General features: G+C 47.0%; 1 protein-coding gene across 1 annotated transcript in view; it reads left to right on the plus strand.

Annotated features, from left to right (window-relative positions):
• Positions 1-14,314, plus strand: part of MAP2K4 (mitogen-activated protein kinase kinase 4) — an 85,717-nt gene extending 71,403 nt beyond the window's left edge. The window contains exons 8-11 of the mRNA XM_065735103.1: positions 8,799-8,876; positions 9,837-9,985; positions 12,357-12,402; positions 13,363-14,314. Of these exons, the coding sequence (XP_065591175.1) occupies positions 8,799-8,876; positions 9,837-9,985; positions 12,357-12,402; positions 13,363-13,476 (387 nt within the window). The 3' untranslated portion in view covers positions 13,477-14,314. The remainder of the gene's footprint in view (positions 1-8,798; positions 8,877-9,836; positions 9,986-12,356; positions 12,403-13,362) is intronic.
• Positions 14,315-18,502: the final 4,188 nt, after the last annotated feature.

Genomic DNA, 18,502 nt, shown 5'->3' on the forward strand with positions numbered 1-18,502 from the left:
TTGGAGAAGAGCTTTTTCCTAATGTCCAACCTGAACCTCCCTTGATGCAGCTTGAATCCATCCCCTCTTGTCCTATTGCTAGAAGATTCCAACTCCCCACTCAGAACTTCCATTCAGGGAATTGTGGAGAGTGACAAGTGAGCCTCCTCCGGACTGACCCATCCCAGTTCCCTCAGCTGCTGCCCATAAGACTGGTAACAGTTGTGAGGGGTCTGGAGCACCTTTTTCTGCACATGCTCCATGGTCTCCATGACTTTCTTTTAGTGAGATGCCCAGCAGTGAACACAGCACTCGAAGTGCAGCCTCACCAGTGCTGAGTACAGGGGGATGATCACCTCCTGCTCTGCTGGCTGTACTATTTCTGATACTAGCCAGAATGCCATTGGCCTTGTGAGCCACTTGGGCACACTGCTGGCTCATGTTCAGCCAAGCACTGACCAACAGTTCCAGGTCCATTTCCTCCATGCAGCTTTCCAGCCACTCTGCCCCAAGTCTAGCGATGCCTGGGGTTGTTATGGCCAGAGTGCAGGACCTGGCACTTGGTCTTGTTGAACCTCATCCCATTTGCTTCAGCCCATCTATCCATCCTTTACAAATCCTTCTGTATAGCCTTCCTACCCTGCCCTCTTTTGTGTTTTGTTTGAAAAGTGGCATATGGAGAGGTGAGCAAAGCTTGCACTGGAGCAGGACGGGACCTTGTGCTTAGCATTGCTTCTCAGCTGGCTCAGATCAGCTGGGCATTGACAAAGCTGGGTTGGTGGGCCAGGCTCAGATTGCCACAGCTCCTGGAGTCCCATCAGGCCTTTGTCATCTCTTCCACTTCAGACTGAGAGATGTTTTATCTTGGGGTAGTTTTCTGGGGGCATTTTTCTGAGATCACAGTCAATCCAGAACAATAGCTTGACTTGTGAGCTGCACAGGCTGGTTGGTGCACTTGGTCCACATGTGGCACTGCCAATTGGTGTGCAATTGGAATCCATATCAGCTCTACTGCACTGCAATCCTTGTTGCTCTAAGCCTGGTTTGTGTAGAACTGGACAAACAAGAACCTGAGGACAGCAAAAGCTCCCAGTTACCCCTACTGTGAGAAGGATCAAGGTTAGAGCTTGGGGGTGAGAGCTCTGTTCTGCAGGTAAAAGTTTTTATGAGTGGTGAGGTCAGAAATTGAGCTGACAGAGCAGAGATGGAGAATCCTCCTGAATTTGTGCCCAGACCAACAGATTCTGGCTGAAAGGAAGAGACCTTTGGGAAAGAGAAACCATATCTTAAGGCTCAGATTGGTTGTGACTCCAGTTTGTGCTACCACATGATGACTTTTCTGATGACCGTCTGTGCTTTCTTAAACTTGATTTCTGGTTCAAATGTCTGTAACTTCATCTCTAGAAACCATCTCCTGATTCCTCTTTCTGCTGCATTAAAGAGTTCCTCAGGATCAGAAGTCTTCCCATTGCATTGCTTTCTGCTGGACTCCTTTTTTGCCTCTGTATGTTTGAAAGCTTGTGCTCTGGTTACGCATTAATACTGTGGAAAAATAGCGGAGTTTCCTGCATATTCTTTAATAATTACCTCAAGGACTTCAGGAACATCCCCACCAAAATAGCAGCCATCAGTAATGTTCTGTGATGAAATTACTTATCAGTGCTGAAACAGCACCTTCCAACTCTCCAAAACTGCTGCCTCTCCAGAGCTCAGCCCTGCTAACCCAGTGAAGTTTCTTGGAAGCCACGGATGACTGTGGCCTGCTGTTTCTACTTTGTTTGCAGAATTAACAGGTCCTTTCCTTGCTGCACCCTCTCTCTCCGGCAGACACTTTCTGACTGATGAAGTCACCTCTTAAGCAGTTCTTTGAGGAGATAAAGAGACTGAGCAGTTTATGTCCTTGAGACAAATTGAATTGTGTTTTATGACTTCATTGTACACCCTTCTGGTTTTCAGCATCCTTTTACGAACATAGACTCCGAAGTTGAATCCCAACAGTGGAGTGTATAATGAGAGCATCACCCAGCGACACACGTTTAGTGATGGTGCTTCTGTGGGATTTCACACTCCCCTGTCCTTCTCTAGGATGAGTCAGCATACAGTCAGAACCCAGCTTACCAAGCAGCTCAAATCACATTTTTTTCTTCAGGAACACTTATTTATCGCACTGTCAACATTTTAATACTATTCATAGTTTAGCAGCATGAATTTTATATTTTCTGGCCAATATTAGCTGTAGACCAAGGCAAGGCACCCTGAAGTCCCATTATAAATGCTGTCTTTTGCACTGAGTGCATCCTCTTAAGAACATAAGAAAGTTAAACACTCGAACGCTCTCAATTAAGCCATTTATTAGTGCAAATTGTTGATGCTTCTTTACTTGCAGTCCAGGTGATGTACTACATATTTACCATTTTTAACAAGGTGATTTATGTCACAAAGAATATACAGTGTCAAGCCCAATTAGCTTCATAAATCACATTGGCTTCATAAATCTTCCTGCCAATCTTTCTGTGCCCATTGAGAATCCCCTAGCTACCTATCCTCTAATCCTGGGATCTGCCTGCTACTGAGATCAAGGAGCTCTCTTAGAAAAGCCAGTGGAGGAGATGGTGATCCCCTGCAAATGGAAACCAGCATCTCCACCTGGAAAATGCTGCTGGAGAAGTTCTTAAATGAAACAATCTCTTGGAGTAAATACGTAAAGGAAATAGGAGGGGAGGAAGGGCCATTCTCCTGAAACATGTTCTCTGCTGATAATCTCTGTACAGCCACAGACTTCATGGCTGACCTGGGAGGGAGGAGGAACAGGAAATCAAAGAACAGAGGTGATTTGGGAAGGAATGTCTGAATTAAAGAGTTAAAGCACGGATGAGTATTTTGGCTTCAATCTTTCTCTACAGTAGTAAAACTCTTATTACCTCCTGTATAGTGTTTTTCTTCCATAGGTGTAGAAAAGGCTTACACAGAACACAGTGCTACTACTTCTATCCTAGAGATAAGAAATGGAGAAACAGGAAGAAGCAGCTTATCCTCGACCACCCAGCAACAAAGACAGAAGAACCTGTGTTCTCTGCTTCCCTCTCAGCTGTTCCACCCATCACTCCATTGTGCCTTTGCTCTGCTATGTCACAGTCTGGACGCTGTCTCCTCCTGCCGTCAGGACAGGCTGCTGCATGGGATGCTGCAGGTCCTGCAGGGCAGTGAGCTGCTGGCACTGCTGCCCAGGGAAGTGTGGGTGCCCTGTCCCTGGAGACACTCAGGGCCAGGTTGGATGAGATCCTGGGCAGCCTGAGCTGGTGGCTGGCAACCCTGCCCACAGCAAGGGGTTGGAACGCGGTGATCTTTAAGGTCTCCTCCAACTTAAGTAATTCTGTGATCCCTGTAATGATTGGCTTTGGATACAGAACAAAGGGTTAATCACCTTTTCATCAGTCACCTAATACTGGGCAGGAGGGGTATAACCTGAGAAAAATGTGGTTGTGTTGTCTCCCAGCTTGTGTGGATGACTCAGATCTGTGTTCTTAGAGCAAGGCTTGTGCAGCATTGAGGTCACCTTCTGGGAGCCCTTATGTGTCTGTGAGGAGGTTCAGAAGCTTATTGGGCTTCACTGCACATAAAAATTGAGATCCGAATGAAATTACACATCTCAGCTCTTCAGCCAGTAGAAGAATTTGGTGTCACCTAAGGGAGAGCCCTGAGTGATCCTGCAGAGCAGCACCACACTGGCAGGAGCAGCTGGGTGCTGCTTTGTGTCTGCAGCTCCATCGCATACTGCCGGGCTGCAGCTTGGCACCCAGCTCTGTTCAGGAAGCAGCAGTGAGAGCCATGAGCACAGGCACTTCACACAGCAGGGCTTCCCCTTCTCTAGGAGGTGGCAAACTGGGGTGAGAATCCAGAGGGGAGGTGGGAGATGAGGCCCATCCTTGCCATAGGGTGAGTGGCCAGCCCAGCCTGGGGAGAAGTCAGGGAAGGAGCTCCCTTCATGGACCGGAATAAAACATTTGGAGGTCTCGGTGAGCAGGTGAGACAGATCTGAGAGCCCAGCAGGTCAGTGCCCCCCTGCTGCCCTGCCTGCCTGGACTCTCATTGAGGTTGACCATCACTCCGACTTTGGTTGTGTGAGGCTGGTGCAGGGAGAGCCCCGAAGGAGGAACAAGTTGCTTTTTGCCACAGGAATATTCTTGAGAAATACAGCAACATGAAAAGGGAGTGACAGCATTTTCCTTTACTGAACATCAGAAGAATTTCCCTCACTGTTTATTTATGGCCCTAAGGATGGTTTCCATTACTGTTGCACAACCCTGTGGGCAGTAGCTCAGAGCTGCTGCCCTGTTGCTGCTGTGGCTCTATGTGGAGCTGTTGGCACATGCTTCTCTGCGGGCTCTGAGCCCTCGCAGGGCACAGCCATGATGATGAGAAAGCCGTTGTAATGGGCTCGTCACCATTGGGAAAACAGCGCTTTTGTCTGGAGTGCTGCCCAAATACATATTTGATCTGTTGCTTAACAGAGCAGCAGAATAGTGTGCTAGGGAGCTCTGGGTCTTGCGTGCAAGACTCGTGTGCAATCGCTGTTGGAGCTGTGGAGGTCTGTTAGCTCTGGCTGCCTGGCTTGTAGCTCACCCCGTGATCCGCAGCTCTGAAACTGCAGCAATCACGACCCAGCTTACAGATGTGCAGGACTTTACCCTCTCCCATCATCCACCAAAGGCAGGGCAGTCCCTGGGCTTCATGTCAAGTGTTTCTCATTGCATGCTGCTGTGTGTGAAGGGAGGTGGGCTGCAGCAGAGGCTGTCAGCTTCAGCTCACATCTGTTTTTGTGATGGAAGGGGAGTGAGTGTTTATATCCTGTCAGTTCTGTTCTGTGTTTTGGATTGTATGGATTGCTTTCTGGTGATTCTTCATTCCTTGCAACCTTTGTATTGTCTTTTACTTTGGGGCATGTTGGTTTAAGTAGTAAATAAGAATGTGTTAGATACAGTTTTGTGCCATGTAGGTAGTTTTGAATTTGCAGTAGGATATGTAAGATAAAAATTCCCTGATTATATGACTAGTGAAAATCCAAATCGGGGCTTCAAGAATCATGTTTTTGCAGAAATACTGCATTGTTCTTCAGCAACATGAAACAGCTGAGAGCTGCAGCAAATTGTATGTGCATCTGTTCTTGTGACCCACCCCAAACTGCAAGTCTTTGCTTATTTGGCAGCCTGGAAGAGAGGCGAGGATCATCATTCCCCATTTCTGCTCTTTTGCCAGTGCAGATACTGTTGCTTAGGTGGACACTAAGTGGAAGGAAGCCCTGTGTCAGTCTGTCCCTGTGTCTGGTGCATTCTTGCCCGGCCTCTTTTCATGGTCAGCAGCACATCCAGGGGTTGATCTCTCGACCATTTCCTTTCCTTGCTTGCACTTGGCATTGGAAAAATATTCAACAAGAGCTGAGTTTTGTCTGCAGTTCTCATTCCAGGTCCTTGAGTGTGCCACACTGACTCTCCCTTCTGTGGTGCTAATTGCTCCCATGTCATCTACATGGAAAATCCCCAGTATTTTTTGCTCTGTATTTAGAGGGGATTTATTTTGGTCCATCGTGCTTTGCCTTTAACTGTGCCATGTCTGTCTAGGGCCAAGTCCGTGCTGCTCCATTCACACTCTGCTTGGTCATGGTAGCAGGCTGCCCCTGTGTGGGTACTTACAGAATCATAGAGCAGAATCGTGGAATGGCTTGGGCTGAAAGGGACCTCACATCATCTTCTTGACAGCCTGTCTTACTGCCTGCTGCTGGAACCCAGTAGGCGGGAGGATACCCCCAGGGTCTCACAGGAGGGATGGAGGTGAGGAGGGCTTTGCACAGAAGGAAAGCAGTAGTATCATGGAGCTGCAGTCCCAGCAGTGCTATCCCTGGTGTGCCATCGGGCTGGGACTTAGTTACCCATAGTTGATGGAGTCAGGCTGTTCTTGTGTGTCCGCTGCGACCAGGCATGCTGGAGAGGACTGTTTGGGAGCGGTGGGCACACAATGCTGTGGGAGATGTTGCAGCTACAGGTGACACTGAGAATGAACAGGATAGATGCAGCATTGTCTCAGAGAGATTTATGGGAGAGTCACCAGAAACTTTCCATCACAGAAGATTCCACATCTAATGCTTTTTGTTGACGCTACATTCTTCTGTCCTCTATTCTGCTGGCTTTTTCCATTTCCATTTTGGTCTGTTGATAGAAATACACTGAAAGCACTTTGGATTGGTTGGACCTAATACTTCTGAGCAGTGTACGAGTTCCTCTTGTTCTTCTTGAGCCTGAGTGTGAGTCAGTGTTCTGTACATCCACTGGTTCCTCCTTGAGATGTTTCTGGATGAAATGTCCAATAGCTTTCTGAAATCCCCAAGGGCATCCAAGTTCTGAATTCTCACTGGTTATCAGTCCTTTCTCCCCTCAAATCAATGAGTACCAGGCTCTCAGAGCACATTTTCCCTTTAGATCCCCACCCCTTCTACTGTTCTTGGATGTTTTTGTTGCTGTCTCAAGTTCAAAATGTTGGATAAATCGTCTTTACATTTCTGTTTTCCATCTGTAAAAGAAAGGGCTTATGTTATCTATTAATTCCTTATCAGCTGATTGGGAAAATGAATACGAAAAGAGTGCAATTATCCAGGCAGGGTAGAATTCTGAATTGTGAACAGTCAGGAGCATGGGTTTATGTACAATGCAAATGTGATTGATTTTGACTGAGCTTCCAGGTGAGTACATGAAGAACTGATAATAGATGTAAGAGAATTTAGTTATACCAGTTTTATTATTTTATGCTCACTTCCACCAGGATTATTGAAAAATCCATTCAACAGTACTCCATCAATGGGAAAATCTAATACATGAGGTTAAAACAAATGAAAATCCTAACTAAAGGATAAGAAAACAAGGCAGCATACAGGAAAGAATAGTGGAATCACAGAATCATGAATGTTGGAGAAGACCTAAGATCACCTAGTCCAGCTGTCCACCTACCATTCATATTGCCCACTAAACCATTTCTTACATTTTCTTTTTTATGATTTGATCCATCCAAGATGACCATTCCAGCATCTTGTGATCACCAGAGACTATTAGCTGGCATTTTCCCTTCCCACTGCTGCTACCTCTTAACCCACATAGCACCATGATTTCTTTAGACAGACTGTGATTGGTCTAGCGGACACGGTGGGGGTGGGTTGATAGTTGGACTAGATGATTTAGGGGTCTTCCCAGCCTTAATGATTCTGTGATTCTGTGTCCCTAAAACACAGCATTCAGGGCATTTGAACCCAGCCTATTTCAAAACAGGTATTGTAACTGGGAGAAGGGATGAGAAAACACACTTGGCACTGGGAAGGTGATACACAACCATAACAAGCCATTATGGAAACAGGGAGGTAACACACATGTGAAGTCAGTGAAGCTTCTTGAAAATGACTTCTCTCCTTTCTCTTTGTGGGTATGTGTGGCTGTTTGATTGGTGACCTCATTGTGTTTCCTTGTTAGAGAAGATCCTGCTGAGTGATGGAAAGGAAGAGGTTTGGAAGCAGTCACAGCTGGGGTAGCTTTGTGCAAGCAGGGGGTGGCAAAGAGGAGAGCTGGCAGTTTGACAGAGCAGTCAGAAATGCATTGGGGTTTGGGGCTAGGGAGCTGTTGCCAGGACCTGGTTGTTTGCTCACACCTGTGGTGGTCCACGGGAAGCTTGAGGTTGCACTAAGGGATTTTGTTGGTCGCATGGCACTCGTCGGTATCCATCTGCTGTGAGATTTTATTGAAATGCAGCTCACAGAGCAGTCAGGCCTTTCCTAGTGTTTCATGCAGATGATAATTTAGTATCACATTGGAATTCAGGTCTCTCTATCATTGTTTGCAGTCAAAACGGAATATGATCCTGCTTCTTCTGGCATTTTAATTATTACATTTGTAATATAAGAGGCATTCACATAACGATGATATGCAAAGCATAGAGATAGTCCTGCTCCCTGGATAAATCACTCTGGGGTGCAGATCACCTGTGTCCACCTTGCTGTCATTTTCTGCAGGAAGATCTTTTGGTTATCAGGAGGCCTCATAACATAAAGACATCACAGAACCATAAAGTCATTATGATTGGAAAAGACCCCTGAGATCACCATGTCCATCCTCCATCCCATCACTGCTATGCCAAACGAACCATGTTTCCTCAGTGCCACATCCCCACAGTTCTGGAACACCTCCAGGGACAGTGACACCACTGGGCAGCCTGTGTCCATGCATCTCTTTCTGAGAAGAAATTTTTCCTAATGCCCACATCATAATTGCCTTCAAGGGATACAAAAAATTTGTAAAGAGAAGCTCTTCCTAAAATGCACTGTTTTTAACCTCCCGAGGTTTAGCAAGCATCAGACAGTTGGGAGGAAGAGTTGTGATAGATGCTGCTGAACTTCACTTCCCCGGGCAGGTGGTTGAGATGTTCATTCCAGTTCTCACAACTCCCTTGGGACAGTTCTGCTTTAAAAAACTGAGAAAGCAAAACTTTACACTTAAGGGATCCTAAAATTGAAGAACACTAAGCAAATTGATGGTAGCAGTCATTCAAGCCATTTGCAGAAAGAAAGAAAAAAAAGAAAAAGGATTGCACTGTGTTGAACTGCAGTTACAGATCACTGTTTTACACTGTACCTCCATCAAAACAGTGTTTGATTTCATAAGATGTTTCTCTACTGGGGTTGAATGTTGTCCTGGTGGGCTGAGCTTATTTTTTCCAAGTTTGCAGATGTGTCTCATTCTGTCCTGCATGACATAGTGTTTGAATGGTACTTCTTTCTGTTTCAGCCGGAAAGGATAGATCCCAGTGCATCCAGGCAAGGCTACGATGTCCGCTCAGATGTCTGGAGTTTGGGGATTACATTGGTAAGTGAGTGGAGCTCGGGCCCTCTGCTGCATGGTAGTTATCTGCTGGGTAGCTGCAGTGCACTTGGCGAAGTGGCAGCACTGGTTGGTGTCAGATGTGCTTGAAGCAAAGCCCAGCTCTGCTGCCCTGAAGCATTTGTGTTTTGTGATCAAAATGGGCACCACCTGACTCAGAAGGAATATAAATCCCTTTGAGGCAGATGCCTTGCCTGAAACCCTGAGGATACATTTAGCTGCAGCTACAATCAGAGGCAGAGATGTGAGCAGGGAAGAGGTGCTGGACTGTAAATGAATTTTATCTTCAAAGTCTGACAGGAGGAGGGACAGTGAGTGTGGTGGGTCAGAAAGAGCATCCAGCCTTTGTAAATAAGCTGCTCACAGCCCTGGTGTCCGGGGTACTTCAGCTGTGCCAGTTAATCCTGGATCCCAGTTGTTGATTTCTCTCTGATTAACCACAACACTGCAGAATGCAAACACCGATCATTGGATAAGTTCTCCCATTCTCAGGGTGGTGAAGCAGAAGAGAAATCAGAAGCAATGAGTCAGTATCTTCTACCAATGGGTTGCCCTCCCTGCAGGCATTTTAAAATGCTTGTTTTCTCAGGATCTCTTCTCCATAGTGGTTATTCCAATGTCTGGAAAGGGACTGGAGGATTTTATTTTCCTACTTTTGAAGTATCTGAATAAGACTATTGGTTCATTTTATAGTCAGTAGAGGAGAGACATTCAGCACAGGAAAGTGACATAGCTGGGGTAAATCATAGCCGGGTGAGTTAGGACGCACTTTTGATGTAGGTAGCAAAACTCCTTGTCCTCTCAGTTGAAATGGATGTAGGGGATGGGATGGAGTATCTCATCTTAGTTTTCTTTTGGGGCCTTCAGGCTCCTTGTAGAGATTTTGTTACCCTGAAAGAACTTGCTGTTGTGTTACCTATCTCCTGCTGTTACTGCCTCTTGCAGTATGAGCTGGCCACAGGACGATTCCCCTACCCCAAGTGGAACAGCGTGTTTGACCAGTTGACACAAGTAGTAAAGGGAGACCCACCACAGCTGAGTAACTCAGAGGAGAGGGAATTCTCCCCAAGTTTCATCAACTTCGTCAACTTGTGGTAAGTGTCACCTACTTGAAGCACTTGGATTTTTTTGTCATTGCAAAGTATTTGTCAAGTCATGTGCCACTGCTTAGTTTCATGTTCCTGCACCAGCAGGTGGTTGAGGATCTTTCACATTTCTCTTCTATGGAAGGTGGTGGGAGGTTTTTCAGTCTCTTGTCTGAGTGGGGTCTAAAGGACAGACTTTTGGAAGCTGCTCTTCAGGGAAAAGATAAGGAGGAAATTTCCCAGCGTCACAAGACCCATTGTGGGAGATTTGCTTGGCTTGTGCAGCCTGTTCCTTAGCTATTACACAGCCTTGGAACAGACCTGATATTGCCTTCCCTTCTTCAGGAAGAAGCCTGAGACACCTGGTACTATTGTCCTGTGGTTGAGCTGAGGGTCTGTCCTAGTTCTGCCTTTTGCATAGCCAAGCTAGGAGCCTTCCTGCCTGGCAGGACAAGGTTCTGCTCAGCTGGCTGTCAGGACCTATAGCAGGTGGCTTGCTTGGTTGTCGATTTGGTGTTCAGTATGACAAGATGAAGACTCAGAATACTTTTATGAGCTGGAAGGGCCTGTGCAGTTTGGCCAGCCTTGGATGGAGTGTTTGCAGAGCTTGTGCAAAAGCCTCCAGCAGTCCATCTGCCTGCCACTTGTGCACGGTCCTGCTTAGGCTAAAGGGTCGATTGTGAATTTTCTAACTACTTTTTCATCAAAATGTGAAAGGTCGTCAAAGTAATTTTGTGTACCTAATAAGTGCAGAGGTCAGTGTGACCTGGGTGCCCCTTCAGGGCCTTTCTGTTCTGTGTCTGTCCAGGTGATGGACATCCTGAGCTAGGAGTTCTCAAAGCTCTGTGACACGGGAAGGTTCAACAAGAGGCAGTGTTTTATGTTTTTAAGAGAGTTTGTTTCGGGATTTTCAGTACACTAGAGAAGTGAAAGGTTCAGGTTCAAAGTGGAAAAGGTTTTGGAGTTTGGGTTGTATGGTCTTTCAGAATTAGGAGTTTTCAGAATCCAGATTCCCTTTTCCAAGTGTCTGTAGTGAGACCTTATTACTGCAGAAAATGAAGCATCAAAATGGTTTTCATTTTTCAGACAACAGCTGTGTGCTATTTGATCAGGTCAGCACCGCTTTCCCCATGCCACATGCCATAAAGGCAGTAGGTTATTTCCCATCGAAGAGACGTGGTATCGTAGCAGAGTGATAAAAACCAAGAGCTTGCTCTCTTGCCTGTTTGTGCTGTTGGATTTGTCTCCAGATGATCCCACAGAAGAACCTGCATGTCATCTCTGCTAAACAGCAGTGTTTGCCCACTATGTCTCATCGGTCCATTGTATTTTCTGCCCATTCACCCCTCCCAGGTGTCCCTTCTACTCTGGGACAACTGAAATGCATAGAGCACAGAGTAGTTTTCAGTCTAATTCTGTTTTTTTGTTTAATCTAATTTTGTAAATAGGCAGACTTCTGTCTGGAATATTGATGATGTCATCATAGCGACACTGTAATGAACATGTTCCTGAGTTAACTTTTAGTTAAGCACAGACTGGTGTTATTAAGCAGGCAGGTAAATCTCCTGAAGGTGGGTAAGTGATGGTGCTGGTCCCCAGGTCATTGCCTCACTAATGCGGATTTAATAATTTCTATTTTTTTGTAGTGAAGAGTCAGGAAAAATGATGGAAGAGTCATGCGGTGTTGCTGTCTGCTGGTTGTGACAGACCTGCAAGAAGACATTATTTTTGTTAACAGTAGAAAGTCAAGGGAATGTCAGGGAGCACCAGTCAGCCGTGGCTGTGTCCCCAGTGCTGTGGGACCTTTGGTGGCCTTTGTTGCCTCCTGCTGTCCCACCTCAGCCCGGCTGTGCCCTGTGCTGTGCTGGAGCCAGGAGCCAGTGAGCTGTCCCCATGCTGGGGAGATGGTGGCTGCATGGCAAGGCTACAGCCGTGGAAATCATGGAATCCCTGAATGTCCCAGGTTGGAAGGACTCATTAGGATCATCGAGTGCAGCTTGATGCAGGACCACCCAAAATTGGACCCCGTGACTGAGAGTGTTGTCCAGAAGCTTCTTGAACTCTTGGTGCCCGCTGCCCTGAGGGGGATGATGTGGTTTAGCTTGCAGCTCTCTTAGGGTGAGGTTTATTGATCATTACGGGTTCTGTGCTCATGCTAGCACCTGCACCCTTGTGGGGATGGAGTCTGGTGATGAGTTGCAGCTTGGAAAGGGTGACTTTCACAGGAAACCATGTTCCTGGACTTGAATGGTTTGGGATGCTGTGAGTTCCCCCACAACAGCAGTAGATTCAGTATCTTGTGCTGTAAAAATGTACATTTAATGTCTATAACTGTTTCCTCAGCCCTGCCTTTTCCTAAGTTTCTTTCTGCTTTCTTTAGCCTTACAAAGGACGAGTCCAAAAGGCCAAAGTACAAAGAGCTTCTGGTGAGTGTGGGGCATGCCTGCTGAGGCCAACTGCTACGGCTGTGCACAGCACGGAGCAGGGCTGGGTCACACGTCTGTGTCTTCTCGGGTGATGAAAGCAGAACATTCAAGTCTGCAGCCTGAAGGAAAGCACTGCCTCCCTGTCACCCTTTCAGGCTTGTGTGGCTCATATGATCAACAGGATTGTTGGTGTCTGTCCATAAGTGCCCAGTTCTAGGAGCTAGGTGAAGGTGGACATGCCGTATTGGAGGGGGTCATCTAACCCGATGTAGCTAACCCATGTGGTTGGAGATCCTGGTGTGGGCACTCAGAAGCCCTGTCAGATGGCTGGCAGATGCTGTCACATGTCAGTGCCTCCAATGTATGAGCCAGGAAGTTAGGTGGGCTTTGGGCTTGGAGAAGTCGCACTTGGCAGCCACGTATTCTCCTGGCACTCTGTGCATTGGGAAGCCACCCCTTCAGAGAGTGGAGGAAACCATATCCTGGGTGCCTGATAGCATTGGCATTGTAGGGAGTGAGTATGCCTGGTGTTCTGTCCTGCAGAGTCACTGTGTCATTGTTTCCCAGCTGCTGTCATTTAGAGCCAGCCAGTACGACCTCCTGGGCAAACGTGAGGATCAGAGTCCAGGAGTACTGGTTTGGGATCCTCATCTTCTGTTTGGCCTCCCAGATCATGTCTCCTGCCATTTCTGTCTCCTCATGGATGAAAAGGCCAATGATGAAGTCCTTAATTAAAGTATTTCAGCATGTCCCCCACGGAGTCCCACCCCACCTCTTTACTGCACGTTTAAGATAAGGATTCTTCATATTCAAAAAGCCATGGACCAGGCCAAGTCCTGGAGTCCTGCACTCAACTACTGTGGTCTTGCATCAGGCAAATGTATGTGCTGTGCTTGAATCTGGGGTATCCAGCCTGAATGGCGAATGTAATAACCTTCTTGTTTCTCTATCTGTTTCCAGAAACATCCCTTCATTCTGATGTATGAGGAACGCACAGTGGATGTTGCATGCTATGTTTGTAAAATCCTGGATCAAATGCCAGCAACTCCCAGCTCTCCAATGTATGTCGATTGATATTGCTGCTACGTCAAACTCTAGAAAAAGGGCTGAGAGAAAACAAGCTGTAAAGAATTTTCATCACATATTGCAGTGTTTTTAATGCTCGCCCAGACACCATGTGCAATAATATTGGTGTTATTTCCATCCTGTCTGTATACTGTTGTCACATATAAAGTGCATCCCTGTAATACCTGATCACACAGTGTTAGTGTTGGTCAAAGAGAGACCTCATCTGCTCTTTTGTGGACATATTCATGAAATGTGGAGATAAGTACATTTATTTGTTGACCGTGATTGGATAGCACCTAAAATTCATTTTTAGACTCAAAACTTGGAGACTCCTCAGCAGCTACTGGAAAGATTTTTCTCTCAAATTCTTCCAATTGTTGTTTCAAGTAATAATAAAAAGCAAACAAACAAAAGTTAGGCGTTGTCTGTCTGAACAATGAGAGACTTTGCCTGGAGGGAGAAGAACTTGCTTAACCAACGAGATGCTTTGCCTTCTGGAGCTAGAAAGGCAAAGGAGAATTTTATTCTTCACAAAGTGCAATAGATTTACTGCTATGGAATTCTGTTGCTTTACAGTCGCAGCGTACTTTCTGGGGACAGTGTGCTCAGCTGAACTTCCTGTTAAAAGAGAGATCGTGTTAAACATAGGGAATATGTCTTTACCAAAAATATGTCGCGCTGACAGAGGCTAACATTAAACTATTCAGAGATGGGACATCATGTATTCTTTCTCCTTTTACCAAGCCAGCCACTCTTCACTCTTAACTAGGCGTCCTGTAAATTGTTACCTGGTAAGATGAGACCTTTGATCTGAAGAATTATTAAACTACTCGATTGAATTTAACCCGCCTGTGACCTGGTTTATAGCCGCACAGCACTCACCACCGGCTGGCTTTGCTTTGACTTCAAGTGCCGTTCTCAGAGTCTGCGGCTGTGTTAATGAGCCAGAAATGAATGTCTGCAGTTCCTAGTCAGTGTTTCTCATGCTCTGCACTGTCCCCGGCTCTGCTGCTAGCACACTTTCCCTGCCCCCAGCCCAGCCCAGCAGCACTGCCCTTCCCAGCCCAGTGTGTCCCCAGCACGACCAGACCTCAGCAGTTCCTTCTCAGCACTGCAGCAGGATGGTTCTGCCACACCGTGTCTGTGCCCATTGCTCTGCTGTGAATGCAATGCTCTGCTTAGTTGGTTGGAAGCCTTGTCACCTTTTGGGTCTCTTGTTACCATGTTATCACACTTTACAAACCTTGCTGAGAACCTTACAAGGAAGCAGAGATGAGGGAATGTCAAACACCTTCTGGGTTTTCAGCTGACCCACGGATACCAGGCAGGGTGTTGGACTGGCACTGCCCAGAGCTGTGGATGCCCCATCCCTGGAGGTGCCTGAAGCCGCAGGTGGGCCCCGTGCAGCCCGAGCTGGGGGGCAGCCAGCCCACGGCAGGGGTGGGAACTGAATGATCTTGATGGTCCTCTGCAACATAAGCCATCCTGTGATTCTGTGATGGTGTGACCTTGTGACTGAACTGCTGAGCATGAAGTACGTCAGTCGTTTTATTATTTTTTAAATTGGCATCTGTTTCAGAGATGGCTTTTTTTTGTTTTTCTTCTGGGGATGTTTTTGCCCTCCAAAAAAACTGCAGTTCTCAGAGATTCAGTAGCATGCCAGGGAACAAACGGAGGCTGCGTGATTTCCATTTTGAATTGTCCAGTTTTTGGCACTTGATAACCATTTTGCCTGAATGAGAGCAGCCCACTCGAAGCTTTGGCAGCACCGCACCGGGGCGCAGAGGGCTGCGTGTGCAGAGCAGTGCTCACACAGCAGCAGTAGCAGGATTCCCCTGGATGGGGCTTCCCACTGCAGTGCCCTGAGCTGCAGCAGGAGCACAGCACAATCCCTGCCCCTGCTCCTCAGGTGGGGGAAGGGAGAGTCCAGGTTGTGAGCACCTGACAGAGGGCATGCAGCTCTGCGTCTCCCACTGCGCCGCAGCTGAATCTGTCCGCAGCGCCCTGGGCAGCATCCCTGCAGCACTCAGCCCTGAAGGAGCTGACAAAGCAGAATTTCCTGAAGTGTGTGCTCGTCCCCAGCAGCTGTGATTAAATCCAGAACACGGTCCATTGTGTGGCTGAAGCAGTAATGGGAGTCGGAGTCGGGGAGCACTGCTGCCTGTACAGAGCACGTTTCGCAGAGATGGTTTTCAGCTGTTAAGGGTGTGCCATTCATTACAGTGTATCTTTATAAAGTTAAAGAGGTGTATAGTGCTCAGAAGCTGTGAAAATAGTGTAAGAACTGTACATTGTGTACTCTGCTTGTTTTTTGCTTTTTTTTTCTTGTACCATAGGAAAAAAAAAGATGTATAAAAACGATCACAAAGCCGATGTGCAGGGATGTTGCCTTATTGTCTGTAAAATGGGGCTCAGGAACGTAACTGCTTCAAAGAGCTTCAGAGTATTTTATCTGGTATCCTGGTTGGACTTCCTTCTCTATTTAAGATATTATACATGGATCAGAGTGTTTATGTAATAGTTCTATCCTTTTGCCTGCAGGTCAGTTGTAATAAAACTAGGATGCGACCGTGCCCTCGTTATTTTCATTGTGTCAGGTCAGACATAAATGGGAGATGTGCTACAAGCAGGAGAAATCCCTGACCTCGTCCTTTCCTGCAGGGGGTGGTGGTGGGGCAGAGGTGGCTCAGGACACCTTGTCCCTGTGAGGAGGCTGTGTCCACAGCCTGGGGAGAGGGCACTGATGCTCACAGCCTTGCAGGCTTCCTCTGTTAATGGGAGATAAATCGCTGTCTGCAGTGTCCAGATTTGAGAGTACCGAGTTCTGGGTAACTTCTGCTGCTAAGCCTCTGGGTGCTGGGGTGTCTGTGCCTGGAGGCCACAGAGGACTTGGAAACCTTCCAGTTGGGTGAGCAGAACTGGACCCCGTCAGCCCCACCAGAGATGAACACAGTGCTGGGGAGAGGGGCTGTTCACAAGTGCCTATAATGTTCAAACTGACTTGATGGGACCAAGATTTTGGTGAGAGGGAGAACGAGAACAAGAATAAGAACATGCTGGCAGGGATTGATCATACCACATCTGAGTTCTTAGGGGCTGGTGGAGTAACCTGGTATTGGGTCTCATCCTTCACTTGGAGGGTGACAGTCTTGTCAAGAGAAGGAAAGGCAGGCAATGGGTCCAGAGAAGGACTTGAGTTAGAGATGCACAGTGTGAAAGGTTTGAAGTGTTTGAAGTCTGTCAGCTTAAATAAATTCTGTGGTTCTGACACATCAAGGTTGTTTTGGATGGTTCCTGTTCCTAGCACATTACTTGGGACATTTTTGGACCAATTGCTGTGGATCACAGGCAAAAGCTAAAACCCAATAAGCACTGGGAAGCAAAGCCAGATGAGGCAGGGCCTGCTCCTCCCAGCTCCACGGATGGCATTTCTGCTCCTTTTGCACCACCAGCTGCCTCTGTAGTATATACCAGCTGTATGCTGAGGTTTGTTCTGGAGGAAGCTGTCACAGTGGACAAGAAACCAAAAGAAACTGGTGGCAAAATGTGAGTCCACCTGTGCCACGTGCTTTTCAGTATGCAGAGGATCCCATTGGTCTCTTTCTCCTTGTGGCTCTGTGGCATGTAAGAAGGACTGTACCTGTCATCATCTCAGGTTGCCCTGTAGAATCCATGCTCAGTTGTTCTTTTTTCCAACTCAATTGGACTTCTCTCTGCCTTCACTAAGGCCTGATATCATTGCATCATTGCTCACGTGGGTGGTATGGGAAGCCTCTGACCCAAATCCCAGATGCATCTTCTGTGTTTTGGACAGGACCCATGCCCAATCAGTGCTGCAGTTGCTGTTCCTCTGAGCTTTGAGCCAGTCCAGCATTCCTGGTATAAGGCTACAATGGCTTCCTCCGACCCTGGAGTTAGGAGTCCCCCTGCAGCCAACCCAGCAAGGTCCATATGTCTCAGCTCTTGCTTTCCCTCTGTGTCACCGCATGGACTCTGAGGCTGCCCCAGTTCCTGTGCTCATGCCAAAGCTGAGAAGCAGCTGTACCTTCCAGGCAGGTATGGAGCTGTTGTCATGCCCAGTGGCTCATTCTCACACCTCATGCCACTTCCTCACATCTTTATACTTAGTGCAGGGCTGAAGCACACCTGATACTCTCACCTGTTATTACATAACGTGCAGAAAATATGTATTGTGCTCACTGACATTTATTAAGTGTCTGTGGGACTCCCAAGATTAACTCTGAAGTTCTGATCAGTTCAAGCTCCTCTCTGCACAGACATAAGCAGTATGGATGGATGTGGGCACCCAACTACTTGTGTGTGAAGCACTTGTATGTTGTGTGTTACACATTTCCATTCATTTTTGGCTTCTCCAGCCTTCCTTCCTGCCTTTTCTCCTCTAACTGCCTGGTAAGAGGCCTAGGTTCCTCCCATAGACACCACCTTGGAAAAAAGCTCCATTTTTACTGTCACACACACACCAAGTGTGGTCATTGCTTTGAGTGTGTGAAGGTCCCTGGGAAAGAGGCTGCACTGGTGAATAAGAATAGAAAGCAGCTCCTGATTTTTCCTGTTACGCCTCAGGGTTTGCAGACACAAGCTGAAGTACCAACTTCCTTTTCTGGAGGTCACTGTGCCACTGTTGTACTGGGAGTAGAATACAGAGCTGGCTGTTGAATGGGATCGTGTTGTCGCCCAGACATTGTACCAAATCCCTCAATTCATTCTCTTTTTCCTGGGAGAAAAAGTTCTTGCCATGGCCATCCACAGAGGCAGTTCTTCTCTTGGCCAAATGGGAATGTACCTTGTTGGAGCCAAATAATACAGCAACAGTCCAGTTTGTGTTTGGCCAGGTACTGTGAGAAGAGGAGGAGGTCCTGCCTGGCCTTCCAAGAAAGACAAATTTCTCACCAGATTCAAGATGAATTGAAAACCTTCGTGCAGCACACCAAGCAGTTCCACATGTACTGACTATAAGTGGTTCGTCTTGAGAGCCTGTTGGGTGTTTATGAGGGCTAACAGGTATTTGCAG

This window comes from Cyrtonyx montezumae, unplaced genomic scaffold, assembly GCF_038088225.1.
Source record: "Cyrtonyx montezumae isolate F1298 unplaced genomic scaffold, pur_monq_1.0 scaffold_19, whole genome shotgun sequence".
Classification (NCBI taxonomy): Eukaryota; Metazoa; Chordata; class Aves; order Galliformes; family Odontophoridae; genus Cyrtonyx; species Cyrtonyx montezumae.